General features: G+C 39.5%; 1 protein-coding gene across 1 annotated transcript in view; it reads left to right on the top strand.

The window, feature by feature from the left end:
* Positions 1-12,219, top strand: part of LOC139723726 (cullin-3-B-like) — a 32,968-nt gene extending 20,749 nt beyond the window's left edge. Inside the window, exons 14-20 of the mRNA XM_071634941.1 lie at positions 558-651; positions 1,381-1,600; positions 4,568-4,636; positions 8,113-8,185; positions 8,729-8,798; positions 10,519-10,625; positions 12,088-12,219. Of these exons, the coding sequence (XP_071491042.1) occupies positions 558-651; positions 1,381-1,600; positions 4,568-4,636; positions 8,113-8,185; positions 8,729-8,798; positions 10,519-10,625; positions 12,088-12,112 (658 nt within the window). The 3' untranslated portion in view covers positions 12,113-12,219. The remainder of the gene's footprint in view (positions 1-557; positions 652-1,380; positions 1,601-4,567; positions 4,637-8,112; positions 8,186-8,728; positions 8,799-10,518; positions 10,626-12,087) is intronic.
* The last annotated feature ends 12,051 nt before the right edge of the window (positions 12,220-24,270 follow it).

Below are 24,270 nucleotides of genomic sequence, written 5' to 3'. Positions count from 1 at the left end.
AGTGCAAGTTTTTCGTTTGGACAGAAAGTGTACAACTTTCCCAATTTACTTTGAAATGATGATCAATTTTCTCCAATATAGTGGAAGAGTGAGTGATAATGTAAATGAAGGGAATTTAAAGATCATTGCTTAACCTTGCTTGCTGATTGGTATGTCCACTGGAATGCCTGCCTCCCACCCCGCACCCAGATTTGCATGGATGTTTGGAAACTCATTGACCATGAATAGAGATTACCAAATCCCGGTAATTCCCATTGTATAGGAATGGCCTTCATGATGGACTGAAGCACATTGATGCACCTAACTAGGCTTGCCAACTTACAAGTAGTTCAAATTTTGAGGGGTTTCTGAATGTTGATTTTAGTAACATACAATAAAAATGCATGGCAAGATAAGCTCAATGCCTGGGTACACAAGGACTTAAAGTAACAGGTCAGCTGTCACGAAATGGTTGATGTTTTCTCGTATTGCCCTTGTTAATGACTTAACATTGTGTGCTTTAAGTCAAGCAGTCAAATCATATCTTCTATATTTTTTTCCTTTACCATCCTGTGCAGGTTCTATCTAACAAAGCACACAGGCAGACAAATATCCTTACAACCCCAGCTAGGCTCAGCGGATTTACATGCAACTTTCTTTGGGGCCAAGAAGGTGAGAGTACGTTGTCAAAATAGCAGCTTTCTTTGTATTCTTGAGTTGGTTTGCTTTTTTTTTTTTTTTTTTTTTTTTTTTTGGCTGAGTTACGTATTCATTGCAGTGGTGGGGAGTGCATTTTAGGAGAACTGGTCAGTTACTGCTTTGAGCTACAGAATGATGTAATGCTATGCCTTACCAATTACAAGTCTTGTGTATATATCCTTCAAGAGCTGCACTAAGTAGCAGTGATAGTGTATCCAGTCAGGAGAGTGTGACTTGGTATAGTGACCGTTCTCATGCTAGGATGTGCAGCAATAATGTCATATACAATGAAAATACTGAACTCAAGGTCAACATGTTAAGTAGTGCTGTTGATATTTTCGAACCGACTAGGAAAAGTAAATGTTACTCTAGGTCATTACCAATGGGAATGTTTATATTTACATTGTGTTCTTGCAATCAAGATTCGCTTAGAAGTTGATTGTGTGTGCTTGCATGCTATCTTTGTGCTGAGTTCATATTTTCATGGGTGATACTGTAATGAGCACACTTGAGCAAATTGCCATAAAGAGACGTATGAAGATGATGACGGAAATGAATTTTGCCAGATACATGATATGACCAGGGTTTAGTCGATTCCACAAAGCACCATAAAAAATAAAATGATTACTTCGTAGTTAAGTCATAAATGCAGATGTCAAGACTCCTAAGAAGGGGTGCGTCATGTTCTCTGTCCGCCGGTAGGAGGGGGGCAAGAGTGAGGAGAGGAGGCACATCATCCAGGTGTCCACCTACCAGATGTGCGTGCTGATGCTCTTCAACGTCAAGGAGCAGTGGACGTACGAGGAGATGTGCTCCGAGACGGATATCCCCAGTAAGGACCTGATCCGGGCCCTGCAGTCCCTGGCCCTAGGCAAGCCCACCCAGCGCATCCTGGTCAAGGAACCCAAGGGCAAGGAGATTGGTGAGTGGTGGTCAGGAGTGAAAGGAAAGGGGGGGGGGGGGGAGAGGAGAAAAGGAGCAAACGAGCAAAAGTGGATGAAATAATGGTGATAAGTTTGATTGATTATACAACTGCAAGCTTGTTACAGAGATGATATAGTTACTGGTTGAGATGGGGCTTCACCATTTTTGTGATATTATGATAAACCTCTTATAAAATATGAAAGAGCATACAATTCTAAAAGGAATTCAAAATTTATTTGATGAAAATTGGTTTTGAAATGTCTGAGATATCCCCCCAAAAAGAGGTTCTAGTAAAAGTTGGCACCCACAAGGTATGACCCACAAGGTAGGACCCACCTTTTATTAGGACCACTTTGTTTTACTTTGGTTTGGATATGTCAGCCACTTCAAAACTATTTTTGTAATAATTATCGCATGAAAAGGTTAAAATCTGAACCCCCCCCCCATCTCAACCAAAACTATACCATCCTTTTAACCCTAACTTACCTGGGGGGGGGGGGGGGGGGGGGGGCATAATGCCCCCCCCCCCTTCGACGAATTCCGCGACCGGGGGGGGGCATAATGCCCCCCCCCCCCCTCGACGAATTCCGCGACCATTCCGCCGCACAAAATTTTTTGACCGCGCCACTCACTGACTTTTTACTTTCAAGTCTCACGCAACTTCTGAGACCAAATTTGTCGCGCCCGGGCATACCGTTCCGAAGCCACGCCCCTTCAAAAAATTTGCGTCAACCCCAAAATTGCTCATAAACGTGATTTTGTGTACAAAGTCATTACAAATTGTGTTTTCTCAATTAATATATATAAAGATTCATATTTTTAATTTTAATGGCTGAAATAAATTTATTTTAGTATAATTATGCTTCTAAAGACGTGTATGACAAATTCTGCTGAAAAAAACAACAAAAACAAAAGTTCGAAAAAAACAACAAAAACAAAAGTTCGAAAAAACACAGAAATACATAAGAAATGATAAAACAATGAAAAAACATTAGAAATTAATTTTGGTACTGATTTTTTTAAGCACAAATGTTCGGAATGTCACTAGGATATTTACACCAAATATCAGCATTCCATAAGCTTTAATAAGCCAATTACAGACGAAAATGAGGTTTTTTGCATATATTTGCATAATTAATTAATTCAAAATAGAAAATGCACATTTTTTGAAAATTTAACTTAACAGTCTTGTAGATTACATCCGGCTTTATGTTCATGCAAAATTTTGCGGCGATTGCGCCATCAAAGGCAGAGATCTGAAGGGGGGGCCATAATGCCCCCCCCCCCCCCCCCCCCCAGGAATTCAAGCTTGCTAAATAGCCCAGGTAAGTTAGGGTTAATGACAACATTTTGTGGTATGTAAGGCAAGAGGCAGTTTCTTCCAGCACCTATTCATCGATTGACTTCATCCACCTGTTCATTTTGCTCTTTCTCTAATTAACCTGTAGCACCCAGAGGTTTCTTTTAGTGGCAGCATCTGTTTATTGCTGGAAGCAGTTAGATTTCACACTCCTCTGCATGGGTGTAGACAAATAAATTGGGTATTTATGGAGAGCTGCGTGCAGAATAGGGTTGTGCAAAAGTCATATCAACTTGGCAAATCTATGCACAAGTATTAAAGTGCAGCTGTTAGCTGTTGCTAAGTAACGTTGCCTTCGATGTCATCTCTGCGCATCGCGCAGTCTGTAGTAATGCCAGGGTGCGTGCATATGTGCTTGTTATTATGACATCACAAAAGAAGTTTGCTAAAGCTGTCATCCCCCTCAGCCGAATCATGAGCCGAACTGTGATCCGACCACTGACTACAGTGAATCGGACTTCTTCGGACTCGGGGAAGTGGGCCAAAGCATAAGCGTTTGAGAGGAGTCAATAGCGTAGGTCTCTATAGGAAACTTGCGCTGTGCGCCCGCGTACGCATTTGACTAAAACACGGGGACCATGCACCTTAATGTTGCCAGGGTGGATGATGTAGTGCTAACAGAGAATGATAGTGTGTTGCAACCTCTCGGCCATGAGATAGCAAAACAGCGTATCTACATGCAACCTCCTTTCCAGTAAATCGAGGTTTAAGTTTTGCAAAGGTACAGCTCTTTTTCTGTTTTTGTTTAGTACTTCATATCTTACCCGAAAAGGAGCAATCAGTATCAACAAAATATTGCATGCAAATTGATTTCACTTGACTCATTATTTTTAAGAATAATGTGCACAAATCAAAACATAAACGTTATTTTACCGCATCAACCAAGCTTTGTAATTATTGCTACGGCAAAATTATGTAAGTGTCGTCAATGGCGCTCGTTCATGTAACACAGTGGACTGCGCGTGGTTCTGCAGTTGGTGCACAGCGCGCGGCCTACTACTTTGTATATGGTAAAACAACGTATTTCACTCAGATCCTGTAGATACGTTGTTTTGCCAAGTTCATGTATGACGCATGTTGAGAAGGGGCAAGCGTATCGTCGCTTATGTTGATTTGCCAACAAAATTATAACAATTCCCACTGGGAAGGGGTGTCATATCTCAGTAACGGACTGTGTTCTGATTTAAAGATTTGTTTCAGAGTTAGATAACACTAAAACAAACTGAAATATGTGATCAAGTTAATTTTCATGAATTTTCGACATAAGTTGTTTTGCCATCTCAATTCCGCTCGGCGCCCCCCCCCCCCCAAAAAAAAAAAAAAAAAATAGACAAAACAAATCAACAGACAAATATTGAAATGGACAATAGCATTACAGTGGTAGTATACCTAGTAAGAAGGAGCCTCCACATCGCCTGTATTAAGAATGCATTTTCAGAGCCAGAGCGTAGCTTTTGGAGATTACTAGGAAATAGCAGAGTATCACAAATCATTTCCTTCTATGTGACAATCGCTTGGCACCATTCTCTCATGAATATTGCTGTTATTGATGACTTGCTGCTCTTGCTCATGTGTTCCATTTTATTTATGTCCTGTGTATTCCAGAGAATCCTCACACGTTTTCCGTCAACGATGCTTTCACGTCAAAGCTCTTCAGAGTGAAGATCCAAACGGGTGAGTGAATGTGGCTTTTTCATCTGTTTCCCCTTCAATCAAAGTATTGCGACATCATGAAATCAAGGTACAAAGCAATGGGAAAAAAAAAGAAAAGAAAAAACAAGCAAATGTTACATACAGTCAAACTCGGATACCTCGAAGTCGTCGGGACTGAAGAAATTGGTTCGAGGTACGCGAATTTCGAGGTACGCGTACGTCGAATTTTCTTCGACTTATCCGATTTTTGTCGATGTTCAACATGGTATCTGTTACAGTGCCTACCGATTGTTTGTATGCTTGTCAATTGGATTTGAATCGACTTTAACATGAATGAATTGAATGAAAATCGATGTTCTTCTTTCATCAGTGTTTTCTGGTGAACAATTAAATGACTTAAATCACCATAAAAACAAAAAGGAAATACCGGTACGTAATCGAGCGCAAGACAGGGTTGCAGAACATGCGTGCTGAATGTACATTGTCGCGTCGGCGTAGGTACCCCCTCGATCACTATTCGTTTTTCCTCCTTTTCTCTCTCTAACTCATCATCTCGTACACAATATCCAACACAAGAATCAGTCTTAGCTTTGCAAACTATTAAAATTTCGCACAACTATGGGTGTACATGTAGCTCACCAAGACTGTGTAGAGCTACAGGGAGCGACGGCAATGTCGCACCGCTACGCACCGGTCTTCCATGTGTCTACCAGCAGCACTCACAGTCAGCAGGCGATACCGTTAATCATTTCCAAATGTAAAAGCAACAATCAGTTATTTATTTTAGTATCATACGGAGCAGAATATTACTGTTATTCATTTCTAAATTTCCAAGCAAACATCCGACATTCGTTTTACTACCATACGGAGCCCAATATTACTGCTGTCCACTTCCAAAAGTGAAATGAATTATCTGACAATCATTTTATCATCGAATGGAGCTGAATGTTACTGTTATTAATTTCGAAATGTATAATAGCAAATATCCGACATTTATTTTAGCATCGTATGGAGCAGAATGTTACTGCTATTCACTTCCAAATGTAAAAGCAATCATGACTGTGATATTTATTTTGGAATCTTCCGCAGCCGAATGTTCTTGCTATTTACTTTCGAAAGTAAAAGCAAACATCCGACATTTATTTAATCATCGTACGGAGTTGAATGTTATTGTTATTCATTTCCGAACATAAAAGGGATCATTCGACATTCATTTTAGCCTATTCCGGAGCCCAATGTTATCGCTATGTACTTTCGAACGTAAAAGCAAACATCCGGCATTCATATATTATCATCGTACGGAGTTGAATATTATCATTTATTTCCGAACGTCAAAGCAAACATTCGAAATTTATTTTAGCATCTTCCGGAGCCGAATGTCATTGCTATTTATTTTCGAATATAAAAGCAAACATCATACGGAGTTGAATACTATTGTTATTCATTTCCGAACGTCTAAGGGATCGTTCGACATTTATTTTTGTATCTTTCGGAGCCGAATGTTATCCTTGTTTATTTCCAAACGCAAAATCAAATATCTGACATTAATTTAAGCACCGTACAGAGCTGAATCTTACCGTTATTCATTTCCAAAAGTATAAGCAAACATCCGACATTTATTTTAGTATCGTATGGAGTCGAATATTACTGTTATTCATTTCCAAAATCAAAAGCAATCATCCGACATTCATTGTAGCAACTTTCGGGGCCGATTGTTACCGCTGTTCATCTCCAAAAGTAAAGGCAAACGTCCGACTTTTTTTTTGGTGGCCCGACGTGCGTTTTGGTGGCCTCGGGCCACTGTAAGTGTCGAGCCCTGAATAAGTGCAGCACAGTACATTAAGGATGGGCTACTAGTGAGTGATATCGCTAGATCAGATTCCGGCTATGGCTTCTGAGGACAGTGCTATTGCTGTAATCATAAACATTTACCGAAGAGGATTGTTCGCATTAAAAAAAAAAAAAAGCGAAACAATCTTAGGGGGCCTTGACGATTGTGCTAGAAAAGAAAAGAAAAAAAAATACCGAAAACTCGAAAAAGATTCAATTCAAAACAGGGGTAAAATACATGAAGATTTCTTTCTTTCTTTTTTTTGTCTGAAAATCGTAAAGCGTATTATTCCGTTACTTCGAAATTTATCAAAATAAACTGTTGTTAAATCATATCTATACTATTCTTTATTATGCTAGGCCTATACTTCCAGATCATATACCACACTTATGCTTCATAATCGCATTGCTGGAAAAAAAATATTCAGAGCTTGCGTTCTCGGGGAGAATTAATGAAACAAACTTCGTGAAAGGAAAAAAAAAAACTAGCGGGAGATTGATGTTTGGACAGTGGACCTTGATTAATGCCAAAGATATAACTGTTAACACCTAAGCAGGTGCGCCACGACGGTTAAGAAATGTACGCGCACGGCATGACTATCACGATCGCAAATCAAAACAGAGCGTAGTGCTATTGTAAGCTCTCCATTTGCACGGCTGCTACAAGTATATGCATTCCGGGTACGTGTGTAGGTACAGTAGGTGTTGGGGATTTTCCTTATCAGCTGTGTATCGGGTATTTGAGCGCACGATCGTTCTGGGGCTCAGAATATTTACAATCGAGTGTGAAAAGATTTGTGACATGTCTTCGCTGTCCACGCGCGCTTCATCGGAAATGCTGAGTGATGTTTGCAATTTCAATTCGAGCAACATGCTGGGAAAAACAATAAGTTAATTAAGATCGGGACATGAGATTTCCCTTCGAGGTAACCGAACTTCGAGTTAGTTTTTTTCGAGCTACGCAAATTTTAACACACGAAAACTCCATAGGAACAATCGGGACTTTCATTTTGCCTTCGAGGTAAGCGATATTCGGCTTATCCGAGTTCGAGGTATCCGAGTTTGACTGTATATCAATTCTATAATGAGAATGTCGGGTGTTGGGATCATGTGGACCCTGTCGCTAGAAACATCTGCGAACAAGTGTCCAATGCTACTCAGTCAAATGGGCCCCATTGCTAGAAACATTTGTGAATGACCGTCCAACATAAGGCAGTCATGTGGGCCCTGTTTAATACAAACGTTGCAATTAGATGCCACTCCAAAAGATTAATGCGACTTAACTCCCAATCAAGCTGAAGTGCCCATTTGGGAAATCACATGTGGTTTTAAAATTTAAAATGCAGTTCCCAGCATCTGTCCCCAGACACTGTTCTCAACGTGAAACCTCAAAACATGGCAGCTCATAAGCTTGACTGATGTAATTACCATGACGAGATTGACTCTTCATGATTTATGATAATGCTGTAATGTAACTCATGGTCACCTGTCGTCAATTATCAAAATAAATGACTGCACACCAATGTATCAAGGCTGTCAGTTGGTGGATAGCTTTATGTTACACTTCCCCTTTTAAAAAGAAAAGACATTGCTACTTTCTCCTCGACATGAATGTATATGATGTTGATGATATTTTTTCTCTTTCTCAATTTTCTTGTTTGCCACAGTGGCAGCCAAAGGCGAATCAGAGCCAGAGAGGAAAGAGACGAGAACGAGAGTTGACGAGGACCGCAAGCATGAATATCCTTTTCATCAGCTGATTATTCCGTTACCACTGTCATAGTTCAGCTCACTTCTTACCCATTTCTTCTGTCTATTCCTCAAAAAGATGAAATAGATGGAAGGATTACTGGTTTTGCCAATTTTACATCAAATGTACAGTATTTCTGTTTGTTGAGCTTCAGGGTTGCTAGTTATGCATTCTCTGTCGCTTACATAGTAGCAGTTTTCTTTGCTTTTTTTTTTTTGGGGGGGGGTGGTCTCCTTTTGTTCCCTTTGCCTTGTATAGTTTGTGAGAATGTCTTCTTTGTTTGACAAGTCAAGATTCTGAACATGTAGGAATGACTTCGCGTAGGGGGTTTAGACTTAGAAACCTGTAGCATAAGCGCTACAGTTGCTACTTCCATACACCATCTAGCCAGTGCATTAGCAGTGTGTACTTAGTAATTGATTCTCTGATATCAAAGAAGATTGGCATGTCGCTCATAGTGTAACAGGAGGTTGTGTTTGCGCTGGTAAATTATGTCAAACAGGGATTCTCTTTTCCCTTAACGGCACTTGCACGATCGAAGCGGCCATCGTGAGGATTATGAAATCAAGAAAGAAGATGCAGCACAATGTTCTCGTGGCAGAGGTGAGTCAATCAACATTTGGGCCCCTCTGGGAGGGACGTGGGACAAGTACCACTCGGGATATGAAATTGAAACCGGAAGCGGTCTCTAAATAACCTATATTTCATGTTAACTGAAAATACAACATTGCAAATACATTTCCTTTTTTGTCCCCGCCGAACGAGTTCGAGCAGGGGACTATGAAACGGGCTCCGTACGTGTGTGTGTCCGTGTGTCTGTCCGCCCGTCTGTCTGTCTGTCTGTGCGTCCGTGTGTGATCAAAATGTTCAATTTGCTACTTCTCTGTCATTTATGAGCCAATTTTAATTCTGTTTGCTTTATATGATAGCATTACATGGGAGCTTTGAAACTTCTACACAGAATTTCAGTTGTGACCTTTGACCTTGACCTTTGACCTATATTGTACATTTTGCTTCAAAATGCTACTCCTTCGCCATTTCTAACCCGATTTCGATTCCGTTTGCTTTATGTGATGGCACTAGGTGAGGGCTTCAAAACTTCTACACAGAATTTTGACCTTTGACTTCTTTGACCTTTGACCTTGATTTTTGACCTATATTGTACATTGGCTACAAAATGCTACTCCTTCGCCATTTCTAACCCGATTTCGATTCCGTTTGCTTTATGTGATGGCACTAGGTGACGGCTTCAAAACTTCTACACAGAATTTTGACCTTTGACTTCTTTGACCTTTGACCTTGATTTTTGACCTATATTGTACATTGGCTACAAAATGCTACTCCTTCGCCATTTCTGACCCGATTTCGATTCCGTTTGCTTTATGTGATGGCACTTGGTGAGGGCTTCAAAACTTCTACACAGAATTTTGACCTTTGACTTCTTTGACCTTTGACCTTGATTTTTGACCTATATTGTACATTGGCTACAAAATGCTACTCCTTCGCCATTTCTAACCCGATTTCGATTCCGTTTGCTTTATGTGATGGCACTAGGTGAGGGCGTCAAAACTTCTACACAGAATTTTGACCTTTGACTTCTTTGACCTTTGACCTTGATTTTTGACCTATATTGTACATTGGCTACAAAATGCTACTCCTTCGCCATTTCTAACCCGATTTCGATTCCGTTTGCTTTTTGTGATGGCACTAGGTGAGGGCTTCAAAACTTCTACACAGAATTTTTACCTTTGACTTCTTTGACCTTTGACCTTGATTTTTTACCGATATTGTACATTTTGCTACTAAATGCTACTTCCGGCGGGGACATATTTTACGCACCGCGTAATTTCTACTTTTCCTTGTTAATTTTGGTAAAAACTGGTGTGTGGTTCTCGGAAGTGACTACCACACCCAGAAGATCTCTGCAGGTACTAGTTGGATGGTCGCCTATTTTCAATTAGACATCTTTGAACTTGATGTTCACATCACTATTGTCACTTAGCAAGCTTGACTGTTTGTGACATTGGTGATATGGAAAGTGATGACATGCAGGGGCCAAGGAGACCAGCGAGTGCAGAGTGAAGAAGGGAGAGTAAAATGGAAGGAGGAATGAACATATATCAGGGGGTGTTACCGTGACTCTTAAATACCCATCGCCTCCCCTCCCCCCTAAAAATGTTCCATGGCCCTTGTACATGTGTCAGTGTGTGTATGTATGTGTTAATGTTAGATGCACGGCAGGCAGGAAGCCTTAATGGAAAGGTAGGATAAGCTTTTCAGCAGTGTGTTACTTCCATTTTCAACTTCCTCCCACTCTGTGCAGGTGACAGAGCAGCTCAAGTCAAGGTTCCTACCAAGTCCCGTTGTCATCAAGAAGAGGATAGAAAGCCTGATAGAACGAGAATACCTCGCAAGGGCACCCGAAGATAGGTGAGGAAACTTTGCTTGGGGTGTCAACTTTTCTAATCTGTACTAATATTATTTCTGCATTCATTGAATTCACATATATATTTGATGTACATGTAGATTCCCCTTTAATGGGCAATAATACTGTAGTGGATAGGTACCTCATTTGCAGAGCAAAGCAAGAGAACACAGTACAAAAGCTGGGGTTAAAGGAGTTGTGATCTACAAGGCATCACAGGGTCAAATAGAATAGGTACAAGCTCACCTCGACAACAAATGATGGCTTGTGTCACTGTAATTAGCGCCAAGCACGCAGTTTAGTGACATGAGACGACATTTGTGACCCGCTACAACAAAAAGGTCCTAAAGTCGCGCACTGTCGAAGCCATGAAAATCGTGTTTGAAGTCAGAGCATTACATAAAATTGGTCAAAACTTACGATTTTCTGATTTTGATATATTATTGGAGTCTAACATGTCTTCTATCATCTGTCGAAATTTTGAAGCAAAATGATCAAAGGAAAGACCAAAAAATAGCGTTTTTCTGAGCCATTTTTTTTTGGCGTTTCAACGAAGCAGAAACTGGTTCAAAAATTTGGATTGAGCGCCACAGATAGGTTCCGCCCCTAACAACAACCAGAGTGATCTCATTGGTCAGTTTGCTGCTTGCTGCTAACCGAAGCGTGAAGCTCGCACACTGCCCAGTCGACTGGTGCGTGCGGGCGGGGTGCGCTATGCTCAGCCGCTTCTCTCATCCTGGTCACTGATTGGTTGGTGAGGAGACCGCCGACGCTGATGTGCTTGAATGAACTCTTCGGGGGTTGCTAGGGCTTACCTTCTATTGTCCAGAGGTGAAAACTGACTTGCGTGTCCCTTGATCGCGATTGCGTCGAAAGGAAGACTTTTAGGGCGCTTTTCTCGAAACAGTGATTTTCCAGACGTCTCGACGTGCTCTCTTTTAAACATCGATATCTCCGCAGCCGATTATTTTTATAAAATGTGTTATATATCAATTTAAAGCAGAAAGATTAGGGGATTACATCATGCAATTTTCAAACAATCGACCTCGCCCGACTTTAGGATCATTTTGTTGTAGCGGGTCACATTTACCTCGGTAATCAGTTTCAGATGAGAAGATGATTTGGAGGTGCTGCGAAATGACTGACTCGTGTCGCAGAAGCGGTAGGATAAACAGAAAGTTGAAAAAGACAAGGACAGATACAAGCCACTGATCGAGAATATTTGTAGATTTGTACGCGGTGGTGCTGACTGCTAATAGTGTTTCTATCACTTGTATCATTTAGGCCTGATTGATCAATTCTGGCCCTGTGTAATGTTGAGTTAACACTGAGACACTGCTCTTGGGAATGACACTAGCAATTCATACACTACTTATGTGAATGACCTGAGCAATTCAGTCAGCGACTTTAATATTCTGTTTATCTTTTTTACCTCCCCTTCTCTTTTTGTTCTCTTTGTCATTGCAGGAAAGTTTATACCTACGTAGCATGAATTGAAGATACCACCACTTTGTACAGATTGGCAACATGCAGATACTCTAACTACCATGTGAAGAAGATCTCTCCACTTGAGGTGCAAGTGGATATTCCTCTTCTATTATGCGCCCCTGTTTTTTTCTTCTTTTTTTTTCTCTCTCTCTCATGAAGTTTGTAATCAACGTCTCTGGATGATCATTTTGTAATTTGAACAGTCTATGGAAGAACACTGAATTCATTTGTGTATGTCGATACTAAAAACGTGTTTCCAGTTATGTTGCGTTAAGAAGAAAACTTTAAAAACATGGCAAAAAATAGAGAGTAAGTTAAAAAAATCATGTCTACCACTTGCTGAAAGTTGGTGAGAATTTGTAACACGGAACACTTATCACCAAAGATTGATGGAGTCACGTCCTTTCTTTTGCACCTGTCCTTCAGTCGAATGTCTCTCTTTCCATCTACATTCTTTTTGTTGTTGAGCTCTCAAACGCTTCTGTCTGTTATTTCAGTGTAGTAAATAGTGTATTTATAACACGGTGTGTGTTTGGTTGCATCAGCATCACTTGACTCTAAGAGTCTTTTGTTGGAGTGCACGGTAGCACACTGTAAACCGTGAATGTGTACACAGGCAGTGGGTGTTATAAATGCACATTGTATACTGTTACCACTAGTGTGTACTCTTGTTAAGTACTGTGCTAGACTGTATGCACTCCAAATACATAATTGCAGTCCCCTCCCCCTCCCCCTCTCCCCCCTTGGAAGTCTGTTTCACCGTGGCTAAAGTCAAGATGAAATATGACTTTCTTGGTCTAATCATTCATCTGTCACGCATATATTCTGGAATGGTGTGTTCTAGACCATGCATCATTATTTTATGCACTATTCTCCTACCAGCCTCTATTCTTATATCTGTGATCTCTCGTTTTATCTATTTATCTATTTATTCTGTTTAACTCCGTTTCTGTTTCTTTCAATCCTTCTGCTGCCTATCTGCTATGTCTACTGTACCGTTAATCTGTTCATCTCTTTCTTAGAAATGCCTTTGCCTCCCCCCTCCCTGTGTGATGTAAACTGCAATGCAAGCCTAGAAGTGGGGACAGAGTTATCATGCGTTGCGTGATGTCCAGCCAGTCTTTGGTGAATTTCTGGACATACAATATTCCGTGGGGTGCGAGTGTCGTAGCTCTTTACTGACAACAGTAACAAGGACAGCGTAAAATTTTTGGGCAAATATCGGTGCTAATGTAAGAAACACTTCCGTGACAAATTCAGATTCGATAAAGTTCAGAGTTGTTGTTTTTGTATATTCTTTTTCTGTCCTTTAGGAAGATGTTTGGTACATTCATTCTCCTGTTTGATACTGTTCCTTGTGAGATTTTGAAGTCTCCATGGATTTTTCACGGGACCTCCAGGTCCCTTTCGGCATTTGGTGAAATGCTGACATTCTCAAGTCTTTGAAATTCAATCAAGTTCTGACTATGAATTGAACGTCTTATTTGTCGTGGTCTGTCAACCCCACGTAAATCATGCAACGATGTTGATTTCCATCTTCTGTGCGATGCCATCTCATTCGCTTCCTTCCATTTTGTGTTCTCAAGAGCTTTTGCGAGGCCTTACTACTACTACTACTCGGAGGTTGTGAGCATTTTGTGTTCCTTTTTTTGTCATTTTGATTCTTTCCCGTTAGTATCAGATGCGTTTCATATCGCGGGACTGGTATGACCAGTATGCCTGCAGATGCTTTTGTTACCATTCGCACAAGTCGTTAACCAGCTGCTAGGTTCGTAGCTGCGTAGTATTGTAGGGCGTGCGTGGATAATTCTTGCGGTGGATTTAAAGGGGGCTGGCATCTAGAATAACATTTGAAACAAGTTTATTTTAAAGCATGTTTCCTTGCACACTGACATCGAAAATTAATCTAGCTTTGTTGAAGTCTGCTCAGAGCAGTATGCATTAATACTTAGACCTCCATACTTCAGCATTTTTCAATAATCTTAGCAACTACCAAACAGTGAACTGTTATGTTTTGTTTTTATTTTTGTTTTGTGAAAGACCAAGGAAATGATAGAAGGCATAAATAAACTGTTGTAGGTTTCAGGTAAGTTTACGTATCATTGTTCCCCAGGTTTATGAATATTGATTTCTTATTTTGTTTCTCACCGGGAAGGGGTGAAAGTGAATCATTTCTCTTCTGCAAGTGTGCATTTTTTTTGTCCCGATTTGTCATTGTAGGAGAGGAAAGTGATTTATAGTTGCACTTGCGGTAAATACACACAGGAGGATTTTTGGCTATGAAGGCTATGAAGGGGAAGAATGGGAAAGATTCCGTAAATGTCTGTCGGGCAAAGAAATGAATTATTCTGCAGCGCAATTTGCAATGATGTGAAGCCGGTTAGTGTTACAGTGAATGTGTCTGTAGCAAAATGACCTGTCCAAGAAGGCGAAGTGGAACTGAGTTTTGCATGTCTTGCCTGATTTTTTTTTTTTTTTTAAAGTTGCCTAGGTTGTTTGAGCCCATAATGTTGGAATCTAGGTGTGTACGTATTGTGTACACATGTGAGCAGTTAAGTTTTATTCGTTCGTGTTTGGTCCAAGACATGCCTATCTTGTATGATTTGTATACTCCTATCGTTTTCCGATCAAACTTATTGTAAATTTGGGCTCCTGTTCACGAAGGTGGTTAAAATCAACATGGTTTGAATTTAGTCCATGGACTAAAATAAGCTTGAAATCGGCGTACCTTTTGCATGCCTGTATCAACGCACAATAATGATTGGATATCTGTTGGCAGATGCAATCTGTCGCACTCATTTTATGCAGAAGAAATTTGCATAAACCATGGCCTGAATTTAAACCACCTTTGTGAATTTGGGCCTCAGACTCCATAAGTATATGTGACGTATTGCTAGTTTCATGGGCCTGATGTGGTTGCGGAACGATGATTTTGGTATGTGCATGGGAGAAACCATGTGGGAGACCAAGAATTGTCAGACATTTATGGTTGGCTAAGCCATGAGATGAGCTCTGAAATTAGCTGAAGATTGCTGTGAACACCATGACAATTTTGTCTCCGCCATCTGGACATCGGAGGTCTAAGGAATTGGCAGAAAAAAATTATCGCAACTCTTAATTTTTCTGTCATGATCACATGACAAAAAAAAGAATTGGATACCATGTGCCCAGAAACTGTTTAGGTGGCAGAGTTGCTTTGAGAGGGAGATTTCTACCGCGAGACCTCTTGCAGAACAATTCTGAAAATGAAAAATGATAGTAAAAGTCCCATGTACCCATATCCATTAATAGTACCTGTAAATGTCCATTGCTGGTTGGTAACCTTAAAAATATATTTTCTATTTTTTATTCTGTGGGCATGTATGTTTGGAATACATGGGACTCCACATTACCAATCATTAATTTTGCACAAGATTCTGCAAGTTTCTGTCAATATGGAAGTATTTATCACCAAAATGATACTTTGGTTTTGAAGTCTCCCTTACAAGGCATCCAATTGAAAAATGAAGTGTGATTAAGATACCAAGGGATCAAATTGTACTCGTGTAAGTTCTACAGTAGGGTCTGCACATGTGGATGATGTATGGACTGTTGTTAATGTATGTGATGCAGGTCTGACCAAGATGTGGGATTGTGTAAATCTACTGAATGTGATTCTACTTGGGGTCTTCAGAAGGCTTTTCCGAGAAGTGTGAAACACAAAGCAATTAGCAGTGTATGAAATACCGGCACAGCCGAAAAGCTGTGACACATAGGGTACGAATTGGAGTGTGTCAAAAGTCACTGTAACCACTAAAATTTCTTTTACTGTATAATCCCTAGTGCTAATATGTGTATCTAAAATGTCTTCGTCCAATGTTCTGCGAGAAGAAGGTTAAAGAATACTATAACGCTGTACCTATTATATCTTGATGGAGGGAACGGCGCCCATGGAGATCGTACAATGTGTATGTCAGCTACATTGGAATTGGTCTGCAGCTTGCAGTTAATTTCAGTATCACACATACTGTAAAAGTGGATATTTTCGCACGACTAATTTTTCGCCCTCAGCCGGGCAAGAAGAGTTTCGCATGTTTTTTAATTCTTCGGAATCAAGACATCGACTACTGGAACATATGGCAGGCAAACATATTTCGCGTGCTTTTATTTTCGCGCTAGGTTCTGGTTGCACGAAATGCCGCGAAAATTTCCACTTTTACAGTACCAGGTATATCATTCGTGTAGAGGCAGAGGAACATAAAGGGTCATTGATTTCCCTGTCCCATTGAAAGTACTACTACCATGGCATGAAATTTTCACTAATTGCCACTGGCATTCAATGCAAATTTTGTGAATCTTGGCTCTCGCCAAATTTGCAAAATGAAAACGCACACTAAAATTTCTGGTTTGACTGTACTCGCTGACGCACAAGCCTTTCCGCTGTCAACCGGGTGCATCTGTGAACGCAATTGAAGATAGAATGACATGCATCAAGTTTTTGCTTCCAACTAGTCGGGGAATACAGCAGTATCGCAGATTGACAGCATTTTTAGTTCATTTTTCTGTTGTTTTTTCTCAGAATGCTTCTTAAGGCATCTCTCGATCTCTGCAGGGTGTCTGTAATGTAGTGTGTCCAAACCTAATGTGGATACAGTGACCAATTACCAGTATGGTTGATAGTGGTCCGTCAAGTGCAAGGGGGAGGGGGGCTGTTGCTCGCAACAAGCAAGCCAACATGCATAATCATTTATGGTTATAATCCCTCACAGCAATAGGATTTCTGTTAATGATATCATTAGATCCCCAACGCTGCTTGCCAAGCCACATCAGTCACCATTTTTTTTTTCTCGCTCTGATTTTTTCTCTTTTCATCAAAAGTATCAACTTTGGTTTTGGTAGGATGGCAGTTGGGTGAAATAGAGAGGTCACTTTAAGTTGCAATTTTTGCAGGTAACATTGATAGAATATGTATAATCAGCCCCCCCCCCCCCACACACACATTGTGGAGTATGCACATGGTTGTCTGTTTGCCTACAAAGCAATGACCTTGGTCCAAGTAAAATGATTTCGCAGTGTGGTTGCCATGTCAACAGAGAGAAAGATTTCATTGTGCAGAGTTTAGGTAGACTTTTGCACTAATGTCCAGTTTCAGCATATTGTATGATAGAATATACATCTAACGATGCCTTTTTTGTACCCGAGGTTTACTCGTCTTTTCTTTTTAAGACAACCCATCAATATTTCTGTAAAACCTCATGAAGACAGCTGGTGCGGTTTCTGCAACCTTTTTGTTCGTTGTATCGCTTCTGGTCAAATATCTTTCCGAGTCAAGGCGGATTGTGTGAATTTCCAATGAAAAGAACACAGGGAATGAGTCATGGATATATTATATATTTATTACATAGACCGCATGCTTTTATTATTATTTTTTTAAACACCTAGTGCTCATATTCTTGTCTCGTCCCAGCTTTGGGGGTTAGGGCGTGATCAAAGATTGGAGTCACAGATCTCGAAGGAAGACTTGAAGTGTATAAAAAAACAATCTGTGTGAATGTATTTCCTCTTCAGATATCTTGTGCCTCTGTCCTGGCGTGTCATGCAAAGAAATGTCACCCGTTAAACGCCCTTGACCGTGCGGAAAGTACGCGAGGAACATGAACCTGCACTTTTGTTGTGCTATCGATGAGCGCAAACAGTGAATGAACAAAACGTAACAAAATATGAGGACAGTTGAGAAGAGAAAGAGGAAGCCCAGTTGTACTGGGTTTCGAATTTTTATTCAGTGAAGAGAATCTGAGATTGTATATTGCTGACTCTCTCATATTTGTTGATGTGATGGGTTCGTACTATTCTTGTGAAACAGAGAATGATTAAACATTTTAAAGTATGAATCCAACTCACTAGGTAAGCAAAAAAAAAAAAAAAAGATTAAAAAAAACACGATTGTCAGAACTATAAATGTACAATTACATAAAGCATGGTGTTCACTAAAATAAAATGTAAATGTGTTCAGGTTTATGACAAAAGAAACTGTGGTGTCGTCTCATTTCTCCATTTTTCTGTTTTTGTGAAAAGGGAATTCCAGACCAGCTAAAATGTAAGTGTGATAAGACGAGAGTCAAATTCAACAATTACAACAGTGAAAATTTGCCAAAATGGGATAAAGATGAAGGTCGTGAAATTGTGAAGCTTTGCTAAGTTTCTTGAACATTTAATGTGAATATGCAAAGAGGTGGGTTGATCATGTTGCTTTACAGATTGTCATATACTTTGTACACAAAATATTGCAATTTCCAGTTTTTTGTTCAAACACAATTTTTTCCAAATCTCAAATCCTGGTATATCTGACTGATCATTATCTTGAAGTTATTCAGCAAGGAATAACTTTGTTTTACATTTTCAAAGCAGAAATTTATTATTTTTGTCGTTTTTTCCACAATCAATGGAAATTGTTACTTTATGACATCAGCTTTTGTACATTCACATCAACTGCTTGAAATCTGTTTTGCAAAATTTAACGAAACTTCACAATCTTTTAACTTCCATAATTTTCATCCGCTTTTCATCAACTTTCACTTGTGCGTACAAAATTTTGCTAATTTTTCTTCTTCAGAGTAACTTAAAGGTGGGTGAGAATTCCCCTTAAAAACCAATATGTAAGGCCATGACATCATCTAATCTTATTTGCAGATATTGTTTGATGAAACAAATCAAAACAACAATGATGGTTTTCCTAAAGGAAACCAAAACCCAAAGAGAAATGTGGAATGAGTGAAAGCAGCGACATTAATAGAGCACATCAGTGAAAGTTTGAGGAAAATCGGACAATTGATGCAAAAGTTATGAATTTAAAAATTTTTGGTGTTGGAACCACTGGGTAAGGAGACTACTTGAGTTTTTGACATCATGTGTGGACAACAATATAAAGAAAACATAAAGAAAATTCAACATGCTTCCACTTTTCTAGCGTAAGGAAAGAGCATTTCACTAACCACTTTCAGAAAGCATTGGGAATAATTACTACCTTGAATATAATTATGTCAGTATCAAGTTGATGGAATGTGTAATTTTCATGAAAAATGAATTTTTATGGAATTCTCTTTATATCTTCTTTATCTTGTTGTCCACATATGACGTCATGAACTCTAGTAGTCTCCTTATCCAGTCATTACAACACCAAAACTTTACAAATTAATAACTTTTGTGTCGATTGTCCGATTTTCCTCAAACTTTCACTGACATGTTCTACCAATGTTGCTTCTTTCACTCAATCCACATTGCTCTTTATGTTTTGGTTTCCTTTAATAAAAACACGTTGCCAAAAAGCTGTAACTTCATTCTAGGTTCGAGTTTGACAAAACCTTTATTAAAGGACAAGTTCACCTTCATAGACATGTGGGTTGAGAGAATGCAGCAATATTAGTAGAACATATCAGAGTTTCAGTAAAATCGTACAATCCGTTCAAAAGTTATGAATTTTTGAAGTTCCTGCTCAGTCACAGCTGGATGAGAAGACTACTATAGCTTGTTATGTCATATGTGTACAATGATATAAAGAAAGAATAAAGAAAATTCAACATATTTTCACTTTACTCTCATAACAAAAGAATACACGACTTCTCTCTTTCAGAAGACGGGGGAATAATATTACCCTTAACATACGTCAGTAACAAGTCGAAGAAATGTGCACTTTATTCAAAAAGTAAAGTTTTGTGAAATTCTCTTTTTATTTTCCTTATAACGTTGTACGCATGTGACATAATTCACTGTAGTAGTCTTCTCATCCAGCAGTGACTGCACAAATACTTCAAAAATTCGTAACTTTTGAACGGATTGTCAGATTTTCCCCAAACTTTCACTGATGTGTTCTACTAATATTGTTGCATTCACTCAAACCACATGTATATGAAGGTGGACTTGTCCTTTAATAGTCATTCTGTTTGTAATGTGACATTTTACGCTAAAGGGGAAAATCCAGTCCAAAATAAGTTAGTCTGATAAAAAAAGAGTATAAAAATCTTACTTCAACTGTAAAAATTTGACTGAAATCGGATGGAAAATAAGGAAGTTATGTAATTTTGATGTTTTGCTAATTTCTGCAAAACAGTTCTTGTACAGTGGATATGAATATGCAAATGAGTGAGCTGACCATGTCATAACCTCACAATTTTCCACTGATTGTGTACCAAAAAAAAAAAAAATATGACAAAAATTCGATGTTTCTGTCATTTAAGTCTGAAACATGATGCTAGTCCTGGTTGAATAACTTCAGAATAGTGATCAGTAAGATATATCAGGATTTGAGCCTCGGGCATATTGCGTTTGAATGAAAAACTGGAAATTTCAAAATTTTATGTACAAACTATATGGTAAGTTGTGAGGGAATGACATGCTCACTTTGCCATTTGCATAATATTCATATTGACCGTTCAAGAACTGTTTCCTCAAAAAGTAGCAAAACTTCAAAATGTCATTACTTCCTTATTTTTCACCTGATTTCGATCAAAATTTTACCATTAAACTCGTAATATTTTACTCTTCCTTATCAGACTAACTTATATTTGGACTGGATTTCCCCTTTATTGGCCTATCCATTGGGACGTACGTTGCATACATCAGTTGCTAGGTTGGGCAAGTCTCCACCTAGCTAGTTGAGGTACAGAAATTTGCACGAGTTTTTGAATGCGTGGTTTTTGCACACTCCTCAACGCCCCCCCCCCCCGTGCCCTTCGAATATACGTGTGTGTGTGTGTGTGTGTGTGTGTGTGTGTGTGTGTATGTGTGCGTGTGTGTGTGTGTGTGTGTGTGTGTGTGTGTCGGTATCTGTGTGTACGCGTGTGTGTGCATGTGTTGCCATCACTGTTGACGAAGTGCGCACGGCATTGTGCACAAAAGGTGGGGTGAGGAATTGCTCCTGTATGGGGCCAATTGGATATTATTAGGATTAGTAGAGCAGATAAGCCGAAGAATTGTGCAAAATTTGACTAAAGCATGAAACTTTCACCATTGTTAGTACATGCTATAAGATTAATTTTAAGATCGGGAGGTAAGTCTGAATTGACCTCTGATGACCTCTAGAGGTCAATGACCTCAAAATCTAAGAAAATTGATATTTTGCGTCATTGGTTAATGATAAACACAGTAATGATGTACTAAAACTTAATTTTTGTCACAGTGAAATTGTCTTTATGTTCCACAGAGCCCCGACAGGTTTCTACCTTTGACCTCTGATGACCTCCAGGGGTCAATGACCTCAAAATGTCAGAAAATTGATATTTTGCATCATTGGTTAATGATAAAACAGTAATGATGTACTAAAACTTAATTTTTGTCACAGTGAAATTGTCTTTATATTCCACAGAGCCCTGACAGGTTTCTATCTTTGACCTCTGATGACCTCCAGAGGTCAATGACCTCAAAATGTCAGAAAATTGATATTTTAACGCGTCACTCATAACTGAAACACGATAATTATGTACTAAAAACTAATTTTTGTAAGAGGAATTGCCTCAATGTCCCACTGAGCCTTTCGAGTCAGATTTCTACCTTTGACCTCTGGTGACCTCAGATGACCTATGATGAGGCCAATGACCTCAAAATGTCAGCACATTGATATTTGGTGCAATTGGTTGATGACAAACATGATTTAGATGTTATATTCATTTGTATTACAATTGAATTGTTTTCCTATTCCACAGAGCAAGAGAAATTACTCACGTGTCTCTACCTTTGACCTCCGAGGAAGGTGACAGGTCAATGACCTCAAAATATCAGAATATTGATATTCTATCGATAGTCAATGGTCAACTTTGTAATACCCGATGTACAATCATTTATGCTATAATAGAAGAATCTTGTCATTCCATGGAACATTGGTCATTAGCCTGTGCATTATATCCAACTTTGACCTCTCAGGACAATGAGAGGTCACTGAGGTCACATGTGTAGGCTTACCTATATTGATGTTTGGCTTCATTGGTGTAATCGTAAATGCTTAATCATGTACAAATCACGCATTGACGTTTTGATCAAAGTATGTATGCATATTCCACAGAGCATTGGTTTATACATGTAGTAACAGGTCTCTGGATTGTGAGAGGTCAATTACTTCAGAAATAAAGCTTAAGTTTCTTGAGTGATGGCAGTGACCTCAAATATAACTGTTATGTTTGGGTTAGTTATGAAGACTAGCAAATATACGCAAATATGGTCATTATCTCGACACTCGAGGAAAACAAGGCCCACGAGACTGATATACAGAGTGTTTAATCTATTCAGTGTAAGTCTCATAGATTTTTCCCCCATTTGTCGGACTCATTATGGGACTGGTTTGCCTAAGTGTCAAGCTCATGGGCAATATTTGCATAGTTTCCAGCTGGTGGGCCTGTATTGGCCAGTGTAAAGCTGGTGGGTTGTTACAGTATGACTGCGATGAATGACTCATGGTCCTGGAGTATACAGTCCACAGCTGCGACATTATGGACCATCTTGAAAACTTCGACATACTGTGAGGCCCAACATGCATTCCACATGAAGTAATCCTGTGTATTGCAACTAGCTATCGCCATCCGAGACCTACCCAGGGAATAGATAAGCCTTCATGGCAAACCATGGAGAAAGCGGATTGTGCAAAATATTTTGGAGTTCCAATAGGAGGCTCAGCTGGAATCAAATCGCCACAGCAGCTTAAAAAGGTTATACTTCAACCAAAGACTCTCTCCAGATGAAGATACGAGTATCATAAAGTTCAGGTGTTTTGCTACTCCATGCCGCTCAGGACTGTCCTGGAATATGCATGCATCATCTGGGATCCATTCACCCAGGTGAAACATCATGAAGTTTGGAATGATCCAGAGAAGATACGCACTCTTTAGCAGCTGCAATGACCATCATATGCAAAACAAGCAGTGTTACCGCCACACTTGAAAAACAAAACCAACCAAAACAAAACAAAACTACAATGGCAATCCCTGTAAGAAAGTACAGCACAGGCAAATTCAGCGATGATGTTTTGCATCAAGAACCCCACAATATCCACTCCGCAGGAAGTTGTGGCTCTATTGCTGCATTCTTCAAAAAGGGCAAATGACCAAAAATGTCAGGCATCATTTGCAAGAACACAAAGTAGGCCTACTCCGAAAAAAGGTGGCGGCTACTCTCGGCCACTGTCTCTTGTATCTCTTTGAAACACTTCAGGAGATAGATACTCAATATTCAGCTCTGTTATTAAAGATACATATGTCTCTCTTTTTGTTTTTGCATTTGTTTGTTTGTTGTTTTTTACTTCATATAGCTCTTTGGATACCTTCTTTAACCAATTAAGAATAGGCTCCATAGCAGAATATTACAAGATTACACAGTATAATGAAGAAGAAGAAGAAGAAGAAGAAGAAGAAGAAGGAGGAGAAAGAGAATAGGAAATGAGATCTGCTGTCAATGATGCAGAGCCAATACCAATCAGTTCCATGGCAGATCTTAGTCGGCACTGCAAAGGTTTGGATGTCTCTCTCTGTTGACAAAGGATATTCTAAAGCTCCAAGTAAGTCCATGGGGTAGTTTACATTGTCTGGGCATAGAGGGTTGGGTTGGGTATATGAGGATATGATGCTTTGTTATAACAATTAGGTCTGAGATATCTGTTTTTTATGTTTGTTTTGACCATCCCGCATGGATCTCCAACGAAAAGGAATGATAATGTGTTAGACCCAGCCACCACCGTGTTTTTTCAATAGATTTTGATATTACAGTGTAGTTGAGAAAAAAGTAACCGCTCATTGTCCTAGATGGAAGTCAAAATTGAACTGTGTGTGGAATACTCTGCATACAATTTTGGACACACACACACACACACACACACACACAAAATGCATTTCTTTTAAATATAATTATTATTTCATAATTCGTTTGCGACTCACCGGGATTTGGACTGGCCGAGTTGCCCAGGGGTCGAGATTCGCTCTCCTGCTTCTTCACGCACGGGTTGCTGAAGATTCCTGACGATTTCTTTCTTTCTTTCTTTTTTTCTTTCTTTTTTCTTACTTTTTTCTTCTTTTCTTTCTTTCTTTTGTTCTTTATATTTTCTTCTTAAGGGCTTCTGATGGATTTTGGGGAAAGCGGGTTTCTTGGGCAGCGGATTTGGGTCAGATTGCGACTGAATGCAGGAGCAGGTGGATGACCCAAGGC

Source organism: Diadema antillarum, unplaced genomic scaffold (genome assembly GCF_040938485.1).
Source record: "Diadema antillarum isolate AM-2024a unplaced genomic scaffold, OU_Dant_1.0 scf00000198, whole genome shotgun sequence".
In the NCBI taxonomy this organism is placed as follows: Eukaryota; Metazoa; Echinodermata; class Echinoidea; order Diadematoida; family Diadematidae; genus Diadema; species Diadema antillarum.
This window is presented reverse-complemented; position numbering and strand designations above follow the sequence as displayed.